This window comes from Salmo salar, chromosome 19 (genome assembly GCF_965601325.2).
Source record: "Salmo salar chromosome 19, fSalSal1, whole genome shotgun sequence".
NCBI classification, from domain to species: Eukaryota; Metazoa; Chordata; class Actinopteri; order Salmoniformes; family Salmonidae; genus Salmo; species Salmo salar.
In genome coordinates this window covers 78393771-78407749 of record NC_138309.1, presented here as the reverse complement: position 1 = coordinate 78407749, position 13979 = coordinate 78393771, and the positions used below count along the sequence as shown (strand labels likewise).

The 13979-nt window shown below is 39.7% G+C and overlaps 1 protein-coding gene across 14 annotated transcripts in view; it reads left to right on the top strand.

The window, feature by feature from the left end:
- LOC106579584 (aspartyl/asparaginyl beta-hydroxylase) overlaps positions 1–13979 on the top strand; it is a 59291-nt gene that overhangs the window by 15109 nt on the left and 30203 nt on the right. For 6 of the 14 annotated variants that reach the window (XM_045702727.2, XM_014159633.3, XM_045702724.2 and 3 more), the window contains exons 2-4: positions 8550–8732; positions 10190–10237; positions 11012–11080. In XM_045702727.2, coding sequence (XP_045558683.1) covers positions 8550–8732; positions 10190–10237; positions 11012–11080 — 300 coding nt within the window. Of the gene's footprint in view, positions 1–8549; positions 8733–10189; positions 10238–11011; positions 11081–11870; positions 13524–13979 lie in introns of those variants that run through there. The other 8 variants (XM_045702726.2, XM_014159632.3, XM_045702723.2 and 5 more) reach the window with 3 other exon arrangements.

Genomic DNA, 13979 nt, shown 5'->3' with positions numbered 1-13979 from the left:
GTCTAGAGGTCGACTGATTTAATCGGCATGGCCGATTTTTTTAAAATTTTTTTTTTTAATGAGGGCCGATTTCAAGTTTTCATAACACTTGGTAATCGGCATTTTTGGACGCCGATTACATTGCAATCCACGAGGAGACTGCGTGGCAGGCTGACCACCTGTTACGCGAGTGCAGCAAGGAGCCAAGGTGCTAGCTAGCATTGAACTTCTTAGAAAAAAACAATCTTATCATAATCACTAGTTAACTACACATGGTTGATGATATTACTAGTTTAACTAGCTTGTCCTGCGTTGCATATAATCAATGCGGTGCCTGTTAATTTATCATTGAATCACAACCTACTTCATCTTCGTCAAACGGTGCTGATTTAACAACGGCGCACTCGCGAAAAAAAACACAATCGTTACACCAATGTACCTAACCATAAACATCAATGCCTTTCTTAGAATCAATACACAAGTATATATTTTTTTAAACCTGCATATTTAGTTAAAATAAATTCATGTTAGCAGGCAATATTAACTAGGGATATTGTGTCACTTCTCTTGCGTTCAGTGCAAGCAGAGTCAGGGTATATGCAGCAGTTTGGGCCGCCTGGCTCGTTACGAACTGTGTGAAGACGATTTCTTCCCAACAAAGACCGTAATTAATTTGCCAAAATTTTACATAATTATGACATAACATTTAAGGTTGTGCAATGTTACAGCGATATTTAGACTTAGGGTTGCCACCCGTTCAATAAAATACAGAACGGTTCCGTATTTCACTGAAAGAATAAATGTTTTGTTTTCGAAATGATAGTTTCTGGATTTGACCATATTAATGACCTAACACTTGTATTTGTGTATTAATTATAATATAATAAAGTCTATGATTTGATAGAGCAGTCTGGCTGAGCGGTGGTAGGCAGCACCAGGCTCGTAAGCATTCATTCAAACTTTCCTGTGTTTGCCAGCAGCTCTTAGCAATGCTTGAAGCACAGTGCTGTTTTTGACTTCAAGCCTATCAACTCCCGAGATTAGGCTGGCAATACTATAGTGCCTATAAGAACATCCAATAGTCAAAGGTATATGAAATACAAATGGTATAGAGAGAAATAGTCCTATAATAACTACAACCTAAAACTTCTTAACTGGGAATATTGAAGACTCATGTTAAAAGGAACCACCAGCTTTCATGTGTTCATATTTCTGAGCAAGGAACTTAAACGTTAGCTTTTTTACATAGCACATATTGATTGCACTTTTTACTTTCTTCTCCAACATTGTTTTTTCATTATTTAAACCAAATTGAACATGTGTCATTATTTATTTGAGACTAAATAGATTTTATTAATGTATTTTATAGGAAGTTAAAATAAAAGTTCATTCAGTATTGTTGTAATTGTCATATATATATATATGGCTTTTTTTGGTCCTCTAATAATGAGTATCTGTGTTGATAAATCATAATCGGTCGACCTCTAGTTGGGTCACCAGATTTTAAAACGGGTATCACTGCAGCAGACTTCCAAGCACTGGGGAACAACCCATATTTGTTGGACAGATTAACTAGATTACAATAGGGGCAATCAGAGAATATTTGTGTCTTCAGGAATATCATGTCTAGACCAACTAAATATTTTGTTCTAGAGCTCCTGAAGAAACTAATAATATTCTTCTGACGCTGAGATTTCAGGAATTCTGAATATCGATGTATTATTATCTATTGAAGTGAGAACTGTGGTGTTGGTTGGAAATGTCAGAGGAAGGTCATAAAAATTGTCAGACTCCAGCCACTCAAGCCATAGACTGTTCCCTCTGCTACCGTCCAGAAAACTGTACCAGAGCATCGGCTCTCAGGCCAACAGGCTCAGAGACCGCTTCTACCTCCAAGCCATTAATGGTCAATTAGTTAGTCAGTGCAGATAACGGTACCCAATCTTGCACTGACTGACCATACGCACACTCACTAGACCAGGGATGAGCAACTGATTTAAAAAAAATGTTTTTCTTTTTTTTTCTTTACTTAGTCAGGGTCTCGACTCAATAGTGGAATACACAAGGTGCAATTTTGAAATTTGGTTGTGCTTCATCAGTTTTTCACTTGTTATGTCAGTCACTGATAGTCACTCAATTAGCCCATGTAAGGAAAAATATTTTAGATTGGTAAATTAGTGTAGCTGACCGACTGATCTAAATTTAGTTATCACGGTCAAATTACCGTCCGGGGGCCCCCATTGATTTTGTTAATTAGTCTCACTCAGATATCATATTAAAAACTGCACACATTTCACTCCATCCTATGGCAAAATGAGTAGAATTGCAGGAAATGTGTTTTATAAAATCTTCTACGCCACATGGCAAAATTTTGTAGAATTCCACTGAATCAACAAAATAAAAAATTCTCTGCTGTCGAGGGATCTGCTAAAATGTTTTGCAATGTGGTGTTGGGGGGTATGCACATGTGGATCCGCAGACTTGCGAGCAACTGTGGCCCCTCGTGATGGTGTTAAGATTTTTTGTGGCTCCCTCACCAATCCCTGCCGTACTCATTCAATCACACTACATTGACACTCCCACACAAAAACCACACACTCACTACCGTGCATTCGGGAAAGTATTCAGACCCCTTGACTTTTTCCACATTTTGTTACGTTACAGCCTTATTCTAAAATTGATTATATTGTTTCCCCTCCCCCCATCAATCTACACACAATACCCCATAATGACAAAGCAAAAAAAGGTTCAGAATTGTTTTGCAAATTTATCAAAATTAAACAACTGAAATCACATTTTACATACGTATTCAGACCCTTTACTCAGTACTTTGTTGAAACACCTTTGGCAGCGATTACAGCCTCGAGTCTTCTTGGGTATGACGCTATAAGCTTGGGACACCTGTATTTGGGGAGTTTCTCTCATTGTTCTCTGCAGATCCTCTCAAGCCCTGTCAGGTTGGATGGGGAGTGTCGCTGCACAGCTATTTTCAGGTCTCTCCAGAGATGTTAGAACAGGTTCAAGTCTGGTCTCTGGCTGGGCTACTCAAGGACATTTAGAGACTTGTCCTGAAGCCACTCCTGCATTGTCTTGGCTGTGTGCTTAGGGTCGTTGTCGTGTTGGAAGGTGAACCGTGGGGGGTCTGAGGTCCTGAGCGGGTTATCAAGGATCTCTCTGTACTTTCAACTGTTCATCTTTCCCTCGACCCTAACTGGTCTCAGTCTCTGTCGCTGAAAAACACCCCCACAGCATGATGCTGCCACCACCATGCTTCACCGTAGGGATGGTGCCAGGTTTCCTCCAGACGTGACGCTTGGCATTCAGGCCAAAGAGTTCAATCTTGGTTTCATCAGACCAGAGAATCTTGTTTCTCATGGTCTGAGTCCTTTAGGTGCCTTTTGGCAAACTCCAAGCGGGCTGTCATGTGCTTTTTACTGAGGAGTGGCTTCCGTCTGGCCACTCTACCATAAAGGCCTGATTTGGTGGAGTGCTGCAGAGATGGTTGTCCTTCTGGAAGGTTGTCCCATCTCCACAGATGAGCTCTGTCAGAGTGACCATCGGGTTCTTGGTTACCTCTCTGAGCAAGGCCCTTCTCCCTCGATTGCTCAGTTTGGCCGAGTGGACAGCTCTTGGAAGAGTATTGGTGGTTCCAAATTTCTTCCATTTAAGAATGATGGAGGCCACTGTGTTCTTGGGGACCTTCAATGCTGCAGAAATGTTTTGGTACCCTTCCCCAGATCTGTGTCTCGACACAATCCTCTCTCAGAGCTCTACGGACAATTCCTTCGACCTCATGGCTTGGTTTTTGCTCTGACATGCCTTGTCAACTGTAGGACCTTTTTATATAGACAAGTGTGTGCACATTTCCAAATCATGTCCAATCAAATGAATTTACTACAGTTGGACTCAAAGTTGTCGAAACGTCAAGGATGATCGATGGAAACAGGATGCACCTGAGCTCAATTTCGTTTCTCATAGCAAACGGTCTGAATACTTGTGTAAATAAGGTATTTCAATATATATTTTGCAAAAAATGTATTAACCTGTTTTTGCTTTGTCATTATGGGGTATTGTGTGTAGATTGAGGGGGGGAAAAAATTATTTCATATTTTAGAATAATGCTGAAACATAACAAAGTGAAAAAGTTAAAGGCTCTGAAGACTTTCTGAATGATTCGGAAAGTATTCACACCCCTTGACTTCATACAGGGACATCTTGTATTTCAGAGGTACAACAACTTTCATCTGTCATAGTAAAACGTAACTTGCCTGGCCCTACTATGGCCGACCTTGAGTTCAGCCTGTGGAACCAGTCAGGGTCTGGGGCCTTTAGGCCAACTGCCTTCCTCTGTCATTCATCATTTGATCCAGGCAGGGTTATTTTCTAACTGGACTGCAGCATCCCCCTCACTCCTCCTCATAGTCAGATCAGCTCTCACTAGCCCCTAGCATCTGGGGAAAGACTGACTTTCTTTCAGAATTCGCAATCACAATGACTGAAATATGCTCAGTCAAAATGACTGCGATATGTCCAGTTAGCAAATATCTTTGCCCTATGAGATACAGTGCCTTGTAAAAGTATTCAGACCCTTTGGATTTCTTCACATTTTATTGTGTTACAAAGTGGGATTACCAATCTATACAAAATACTCTGTAATATCATAGTGGAAGAAACATTAGCATAAGCAAATACAAATAGACAAATATAGCCTAAATTAGTTCAGAAATAACGTTTGGCTTAATAAATCACATGATACATGGACTGACTGTGAAATAATAGGGGTTGACATGAATCGTCCTTCTGAACTGAGCTGAAGGACAGGAATGAAACTGCTCAGGGATGTTACCATGATCCCATTGGTAATTTTTAAAACCGCTACAGAGTTCAGTGGGAGAACTGAGGATGGATCAACAACATTGTAGTAACTCCACAATAATGACCTAAGTAACAGAGTGAATAGAATAATACATATATACAGAATAAAAGTATTCCAAAACATGTATCCAACAAGGCACTAAAGAAATACTGCAAAGGAATCAAATCAATTGGTATTTGTCACATGCACCAAATACAACAGGTGTAGACTTTACCGTGGAATGCTTACTTACGAGCCCATTCCCAACAAAGCTGAGAATAGGTTTTTATTACGGGCATAAGGCTTGTTTTTCTTTTGAGGCCAGGAAGGAGCTGGTACGATGTACATTACTGGCAGTTTTAGATTTTAGTGATGTTATACAGTGCTGTGAAAAAGTATTTGCCCCCTTCCTGATTTCTTATTTTTTTGCACATTTGTCACACTTAAATGTTTCAGATCATCAAACAAATTTAATTACACAATGATAACCCAAGTAAACACAAAATGCAGTTTTTAAGTGATTTTATTAAGGGAAAAAAGCTATCTGAACCTTCATGGCCCCATGTGAAAAAGTAATTGCCCCCTAAACCTAATAACTGGTTGTGCCACCCTCAGCAGCAACAACTGCAATCAAGCATTTGTGATAACTGGCAATGAGTCTTTCACATCGTTGTGGAGGAATTTTGGCCTACTCTTCTTTGCAGAATTGTTTTAATTCAGCCACATTGGAGGGTTTTTGAACTACTCCAAAACCTTAATTTAAAAAAAAAAAATTTAAGCCATTCAGAGGTGGACTTGCTGGTGTGTTTTGGATCATTGTTCTGCTGCAGAACTCAAGCTTCAGCTTGAGGTCACGAACTGATGGCCGGACATTCTCCTTCAGGATTCTTTGGTAGACAGCAGAGTTCATGGTTCCATCAATCACAGCAAGTCATCCAGGTCCTGAAGCAGCAAAGCAGCCCCAGACCATCACACTACCACCACCATATTTGACTATTGGTATGATGTTCTTTTTCTGAAATGCTGTGTTACTTTTACACCAGATGTAACGGGACGCACACCTTCCAAAAAGTTCAACTTTTGTCTCGTCAGTCCACAGAATATTTTCCCAAAAGTCTTGGGGATCATCAAGATGTTTTTTGCCAAAAGTGAGATGAGCCTTTATGTTATTTTTCGTCAGCAGTGGTTTTCGCCTTGGAACTCTACCATGGATGCTGTTTTTGCCCAGTCTCTTTCTTATGGTTGAGTCATGAACACTGACCTTAACTGAGGCAAGTGAGGCCTGCAGTTCTTTTAGATGTTGTGGGTTCTTTTGTGACCTCTTGGATGAGTCATTGCTGCGCTCTTGGGGTAATTTTGGTAGGCCAGCCACTCCTGGGAAGGTTCACCACTGTTCCAAATTTTCTCCATTTGTGGATAATGGCTCTCACCGTGGTTCGCTGGAGTCCCAAAGCTTTAGAAATGGCTTTGTAACCCTTTCCAGACTGATAGATGTCAATTACTTTGTTTCTCATCTGTTCCTGAATTTCTTTGGATCATGGCATGATGTCTTGCTTTTTGAGGTCTTTTGGCCTACTTCACTTTGTCAGACAGGTTCTATTTAAGGGATTTCTTGATTCAACAGGTCTGGCAGTAATCAGGCCTGGGTGTGGCTAGTGAAAATGAACTCAGCTTTCCAAAAAATTTGATTTAACCACAGTAAATTCATGATTTAACAAAGGGGGAGCAATTACTTTGTCACATAGGGCCATGACGGTTCGGATACTTTTATTTATTAAGGGAAAAAAGCTATCGCTTAACCCAAGTAAACACAAAACGCCGTTTATCTTGGTGTTATTAAAATGTATTTGATCTGAAACATTTAAGTGTGACAAATGTGCAAAGAAATCAGAAATACTTTTTGACAGCACTATATATATGCAGGTCTCAGCCACTACCCTGAGAGCACTTGATTCAGTGTATCATGCAGCCCTCAGGTTCATTACAAATGAAAAACGTCTAACACATCATTGTGATCTCTACAGCGCTGTTGGCTGGTCGTCATTGACCAGGCTTAAACGCTGCATAGGCTTAAACACTGGCATACACTAATTTCTAAGACCATATTGGGTAAAATGCCCGTTTCTCTGTTCTTTTTTTAGTCAGGTCGGTAAATAAATATCAATATCATTACGGTCCCATTCTCATTTGCTTCTAACAGTTCCAAAAATTAGAACAGGTCATGGTAGAAATAGTTTTGGTTTCTTAGCTCCGTGGTCCTGGAATTCTCTCCTGAACATTTAAGAATTTGATGATCTACTTTAGTTGGAGGAGTTTAAACACTTGATCGATGTATATATCATAGAAGAGTGTAATTGTCTTTAGGCCAGCTGCTTTTAGTCAAGACTTTTGTGTTTTTAACGTAAAATGTTTTTGTTGTACTGTATGTGTGTTTTTGTTTAATGTGTTAGTGTATGTAAGTTGTTTTGTCTGAAACATTATTCCCCCTCCCCTTGCTGCTATTGGACCAGGTCTCTCTTGGAAAAGAGATGATATCTCAATGAGAAAAACCTGTACAAATAAAGGTACAACTTTTTTTAAATGCAGAGTTAAAAAGTAAGACACATTTTGCAAAAAAAGCAAATAGTCACACAAAGTAATAATGAGACTATATACCCGGTAGTGAGTCAATGTGCCGGGGTACGAGGTAGTTGAGGTAATACATTATGTACATGTGGGTAGGGGTAAAAGTGACTAGGCAATCAGGATAAATAATAAACAGAGTAGTGGTGTGTGTGTGTGTTGGACTCTCTGTAGTGAGTGTGCGGGTAGAGTCTAGTGAGTGTGCATTGAGCCAGTGCAAGAACACACATTTTGGCCTGAATGCAAAGCCTTATGTTTGGGGCAAATCCAACACATCACTGAGTGAGTGTCTGCCTCTTTATTTTCAAGCTTGGTGGTGGCTGCATCATGGTATGGGTGTGCTTGACATCAGCAAATACTGGGGAGGTTTTCAGGATAAAAATAAACTGGATGGAGCTAAGCACAGGCAAAATCCTAGAGAGAACTTGCTTCAGTCTGCTTTACACAAGAGAGAGTCAAATTCACCTTTCAGCAGGACAATAACCTACAATACAAGGCCGAATCTACACTAGAGTTGCTTACCAAGAACATAATGTTCCATTGTGGCCCAAGTTACATTTTTAAATCTGCTTGAAAATCTATGGCAAGACTTGACAATTGCTGTTTAGCCATGATCCCCAGCATCTTGAGAGTTCCACGTTTTTTAAAGCGTAATGGGCAAATGTACCACAATCCAGGTGTGCAAAGCTCTTATAGACTTACACAAGAAGACTCACAGCTGTAATTGTTGCCAAAGGTGTTTCTAACGTATTCATTCAGGGAGCTGAATACTTATGCAACGACGTTCATTTGAAATAATCTTTAAAAAAATATATATTTAAAATAATCTTCCACTTTGACATGGCATAATATTTTGTGTAGATTGTTGACAAAAAATTGCAATAATCCATTTTAAATCACACTTTGTAACACAACAAAATGTGAAGAAATCCAAGGGGTCTGAATACTTTTGCAAGGCACTGTATGTCCCAGTAGCGTAGCCTACAGTATGCTCCAGTCAGAATGACTGAGATGTATGTCCCGGTAGCCTGTCCCGGTAGCCTATGTTCCAGTCAGAATGATTAACCTACTCATTGTGTCCTTTCTTTTCCAGAGGTGAAGCCTGCAGCAGTGGTGAATAAGAATGGTGTGAAAGCGGAGGCTACTGTTGCTGCTAGTGGTGGTGGTTTTAGCGGCACAAAGATCTTCACTTGGTTCATGGTGCTGGCTCTGCTGGGGGTTTGGAGCTCCGTGGCCGTGGTGTGGTTTGACCTGGTGGACTACGACAATGTCATCGGTGAGTCACCTGACCTCCCCACATCCCTACGATAAACAGTAAGGTTTTATTTTACAGCCCGGTTTAAGCTGGTACCTGGTATTGACATGTTATTCACAAAGGAACCTTTGTGGTTACAATACTCACCTCTAAGAATTACACACTATCGGTAACTACTAACTACCAAAAAATGGTATGTCAATGAATTTCAAAGAAACCAAAGTGTAATTACCATGGAAGTATTATTTAATCAGGCTACTGTGTTAAATGAGAAATTACTTGTTAACTATCAACCGGCTGTAAATAATAAAGCGTTATCTGATAAACTCTTGCCATTTGTGTTACAATAAGATAAGAATTCAGTTATATCCGATTTAAATATAAAAATGCACAATGTTACAAACGTATGTATTGCAATATACAGTATAATATCATGTAAAATTTAGGGCATTGGGTTGTGTTTGTATTAGGGATGCACCGATATGAAATTTTCCTTGCTAAAAAAACCCGATAGCAATAACCACAGCCTTTTTAAGCATTCTAGTACAGTTAAATAGTTTAAACACACACTGACCAAAAAGTTATTTTGTTGGCATTTACAAATGTCCCCATTACCAGTAAAACATAATCAAAACCTATTCATTTCACTTCCTTGCTGTGCTGTTTCATTGTTCAGTTGTTTCATTCTCAACCAGGATTTCATCATACATGTCAAGCAGTGAAGTTTCAACTCTGTCTGTCCGTGGCCTCTCTTCCTCAGTGTGCACTGTCACTGTGTTCGTTTTCATCTTGTCCAGCTATGTCTGTAACATTTCACGTTAACCCTGTTTCTTACTCTTTCAAATGACTGCTCGACTTGTTGACTGCTCGATCCACACAGCAGACATTGTGGGCTAGGTTAGGAATGCTGTGTTGCATGTTAGCGCTATATTTTTTGTTGCGTCATTACGTCATCTACCTACGTTATGTAGGTATGCGCGTCAGCTTTGACATCGATTTTGCACATCGGCGTTAAACTGCACATCGGGCCGATGTTGGCATTTTTTGCTACTATTCCGATATGCTTACCGCTATATCGTGCATCCCTAGTTTGTATGCTACATTTCAACCTGCAGTGTTTAGCCTAAATTGAGTAATCCCCTATAGATGACGGTGATGATGATGATGATGATGATGTTCTGTTGGTGCATGAGAACGGCACTTACTTCCTGTATGATTTGGAGAAGGCATTATGGGGTTTAGACAGAAACCCGTTGCTGACAGAAGGCCATGACCTTATGAAGAAGAACATTTAAGGGGGAAAGAGGAATTCCTATTGAAATTAGTAAGAGGGTTTTGTAAAAATGTTTTAAATTATATTTTAGTACCCAATTTAATATGTGTAACATGAAGTAATACTGTTACTGTTTCATTAACTTTTGATATTGATGATGTCCCTTTAAACAAACTGCTCCTGTGTGTCTTTTAATCTTGCAAAGCAGAGAGAGCAAAGGAATTCCGTTTTAACTTTTCAGAGGTTTTACAAGGTATGGTCTTTACTTGCATGTATCACCAATCTTCAATTCTATCTGTCATTAGTTTTGAATAGGTTACATTATAGTATGCCTCAAAATAATGATTTAACAATATGCAGTACAACATACTTGTCTTACTGATGTTCCCTCTGGGACCACCCATACGAAAATGTATGCACGCATGACTAAGTTATTTTACATTAAAGTATCTGCTAAATGGCATGTATGTTGCATGGCTTGTTGATGTTGCTTTTCTTGGTCTTTTGATTGGTTTGTTTTTAATAGTCCCTTTTATTTATTAGGCTTTGACTCATACTGAATGTTTTTTTTATTTCTCATATCTGATTTTGAAGAAGAAAATTCTTTGGATTGAAGGTATAGCTTCATTTCATCAAGGCCCTGCGATGGACTAGCGTCCTATCCAGGGGGTGTACTTGTTAGCTACATTAAGCTGCCCGTGTTTGGCCTAGGGCTAGTCGAGTGGTTGCCGCTTCATATATATATGCGCTGCAGTATCACCATGACCACAACTTCCCTCTCAGAAATACAGAAGGAATTCAGAGCTGAGCTGTAGATATGATATGGTTCCACCCTGAACACCATGGTATGACTTCATTGGCAAGTAGTGAAGTATCACTAAAATCAGGAGAGTCACGTTAAAGAACCCCAATGACCTATTAACTGTCTGTAATTACAGAGGAAGTGTATGTCCCCTAGACATGATGGAAAGGCCTGTACTCTGAACATTGTTTATGATCTGACTTTAAGACTATTCCCTTTTTGCAGGTAAACTTTCAGCGTATGACGCAGATGGCGACGGCGACTTCGATGTGGAGGATGCCAAAGTACTACTCGGCAAGTGCATTTTCTAATAATGACCTTTTTGTGACCTCTAAAATGTTACTCATTCATGACTGACTTGGTTTTCTTGTGTTTGAGTACCAGTGCCATGAACTTAACAGCTTACTTAGAGCTCACTTCAATGGGGGAAAAACTCAAATGGGTGGCTTTAAAAACCGCCAGTCTTTGTTAAGAGTTCCCTATGAATTGGTAGTAAAACTTCAAATAAACAAATAGTTCCATGTAAGTACTCCTGCACAGAGTGGTTCAGCAGTAGCTATTTCATTTAGTATACGGCTCAAAAGAGCTTGAAGTCCTCTGGCAGCATCTACACAGCGTTATTTAACTTCGACAGTCTACATTTCTGTTGTGCATTTGTGCTGAAAACCAACAATATTGCTTATGGTTGTAACGTTGGCCTCATGTACAGTATCTAAAATACTGCTTTATTACTGACACTTCTCATTTCCCACAATGCCTAGCCTAATAGCTCTTGTCCTGTGTATCCTAATAAATAAAGGGACTAATAAAGACTAAACCAATCAAAGACCAGAACAAATGACTACCTTACCGACCACAATTCTTGAACATAGCTGGCAACGACATTTCATAATTCGACACTTTCAAGAGAGCTGCACTCAACTATTAAAGGGGGGGTATTTTCTTGCCGTTTTTCTATTCGACTTATACGCCTCTCTCTTTCCTGCATTACCATCCACTTTATTCATTTCTCTTCCCTCTCTCCATCCTCAATCCTCTTGCTCCTCTTCTCTCCCCCTTGTTTTTCTCCTCTCTCTCTCGTCAGGCTTGACCAAAGATGGCGGTGAAATTACTAATGAAAACGCAGATTCCCTAGAGGAAATCTTCGGTATTTTAGCCGAGGAGGGCTCTGATTGGTTTTACGGCTTCTTCACGTTTCTCTATGATGTGATCACTCCTCCCGTAGAGAAGGATCCAGAGATTCCAGAGAGTCAGACAGCAGAGGAGGAGGAGGAGGAGGGTGATGCTGGTACGTCCCAGAATGACGGTGGGGTTCAGGGCGTTATATTAGACCTACAGGATCAATAGCCAAAAGCTCCTGAGCGTTCCACTCCTAGCCTGCCGTCCATGAGGAGCAGAAGGAGACTAGTCTACTGGGTGAGGTCTAAGGTCACCCAAAGATCACCTCACCCCCCCCCTCATCTCTAACTGGAGGAAGTTGAATCTGGCGCTGATCCTGTCAAATGAAGGACTCTGTGAAAAGAGTGTCTGAAATAAGGATATTATGTTTTTGTCCTCGTCGACTTTGGCCTTGCTGCAATGGTGCTTGCCATTGGGAATATTGACCTGGACTTTTGGGACTATGCTTTGTACTTTTTCTAAGATTCTGCAATCTGTACTTCTCACCGTCATTGTGATGCACTAATTCTTTGCTCATCTGTTTTCTGACCTGAATTAATCATGTGCTATTCTAATCTTTTCATTTTTCCAAGTTAAACTGTGTTTCGCATTTAGTTGTAATTTTTTTTTAATGTAAATGAATCACTTAATCTTTACTCTTAAGCCTTACAGTAATTTCTTTTACTGTAATTTCCATTTCTTCTATCTATACAACCATCCACTCACCATCTACATAACACTGTTCAGGCTTCTGATTACGTTGGATGTTGCAGTTCAGATTACTTAGTTTAATTAGAAAAAAATATGATGTCATGTAGCTTTTTAAGCAAAGCAACGTTAGACACTGCAGTTTTTATACTCAGTAACAGATGACGTCAGCGTTGATCACCTTTGTTTAGTTAGCTTGTTGTACTGTAATTAATAATGTAGTAATGTAAACTTAATTCAAAACGTGCTGTATCTATTTGCGTTGTCTGTCCTAAGACTAAGTCTAGAAGTCACCTCTTTACCCAGCAGTAGGTCTAGGAAGACTGATTTTCTTAAATTCCTATGACTCGATGTTATTAGGCTAACATATGGGAAGTGCTAACACTGAGTGTGTTGTTGGAATGATGCAATGTGAATGACCACTTGAGCGGGGCCTATTCTCTGAATGTGCAACTCATGTTTTGGTACTTATGTTTGTTAAACTTTTAACTGCTAATATAGCACCATGCTATTATTGGATTTTAGAGAAGTTCCCGAACTTCACCGATCTCTTGCTAAACAGACCCATAAAGGTCAGCATGAACCCGGGAGTTTGGGAATATCCTCCACGTTGACTTGTGGCCATGTAGGCTAAGTATTTACTGAGGGATTTCAGACTGTTTTCAGTTTTTAAGGTCATGGTGACTAGGAGGGGTGTATTTCTGTTTCAGACTGGAGGGACAACAGTTTAGGCCATTTTAAGTAGGCATATTGCAAGATGTTGGCCTAGCCTATTAATATCTTGACAAACAAAATGCAGTGTTCAGATATTTTATGTTGTGAGGTAGTTTGAATGTCTGTCTATGGAATAAATATGTTGATTGAACTCTTATTTAGTGTCTGTCTACAAGCTTGGGCACTGTCAACGGTTATGGGCATCGATTAAGTATTTTATGCATTTTGTACAGGATAGGAATAAGTGACTAGTTTCTGTTTGATATTGATTGAGCGATCGTGTCAAATTGGCGCTATGATGCACTCTTTGAAATTGGCACGTACAGTCCCCTCCGACATGGTCCATGCTGTCTCTAATTTCTTTTTCGGTTTTGTTTGTATGTTAAATGAAAAAGAGGTCAAAGTTCCTGCTCTCAAAATGGAAAGGCTGAAAAAAGGTACTTCCTCCTTGTTGGTCACTCCTTGTGCGTGTTGTCATTGGCCAACATTTTTTGTTTGTTGCTCAACTCTCTCATGACCCTGCGTCCTTTAAAAAAAAACTACAATGTTGAAATATGTGTCACTGTAGCTAATGGTTCTTCTTTCCTTTGACATAATTAAAGGACAAGAAAAA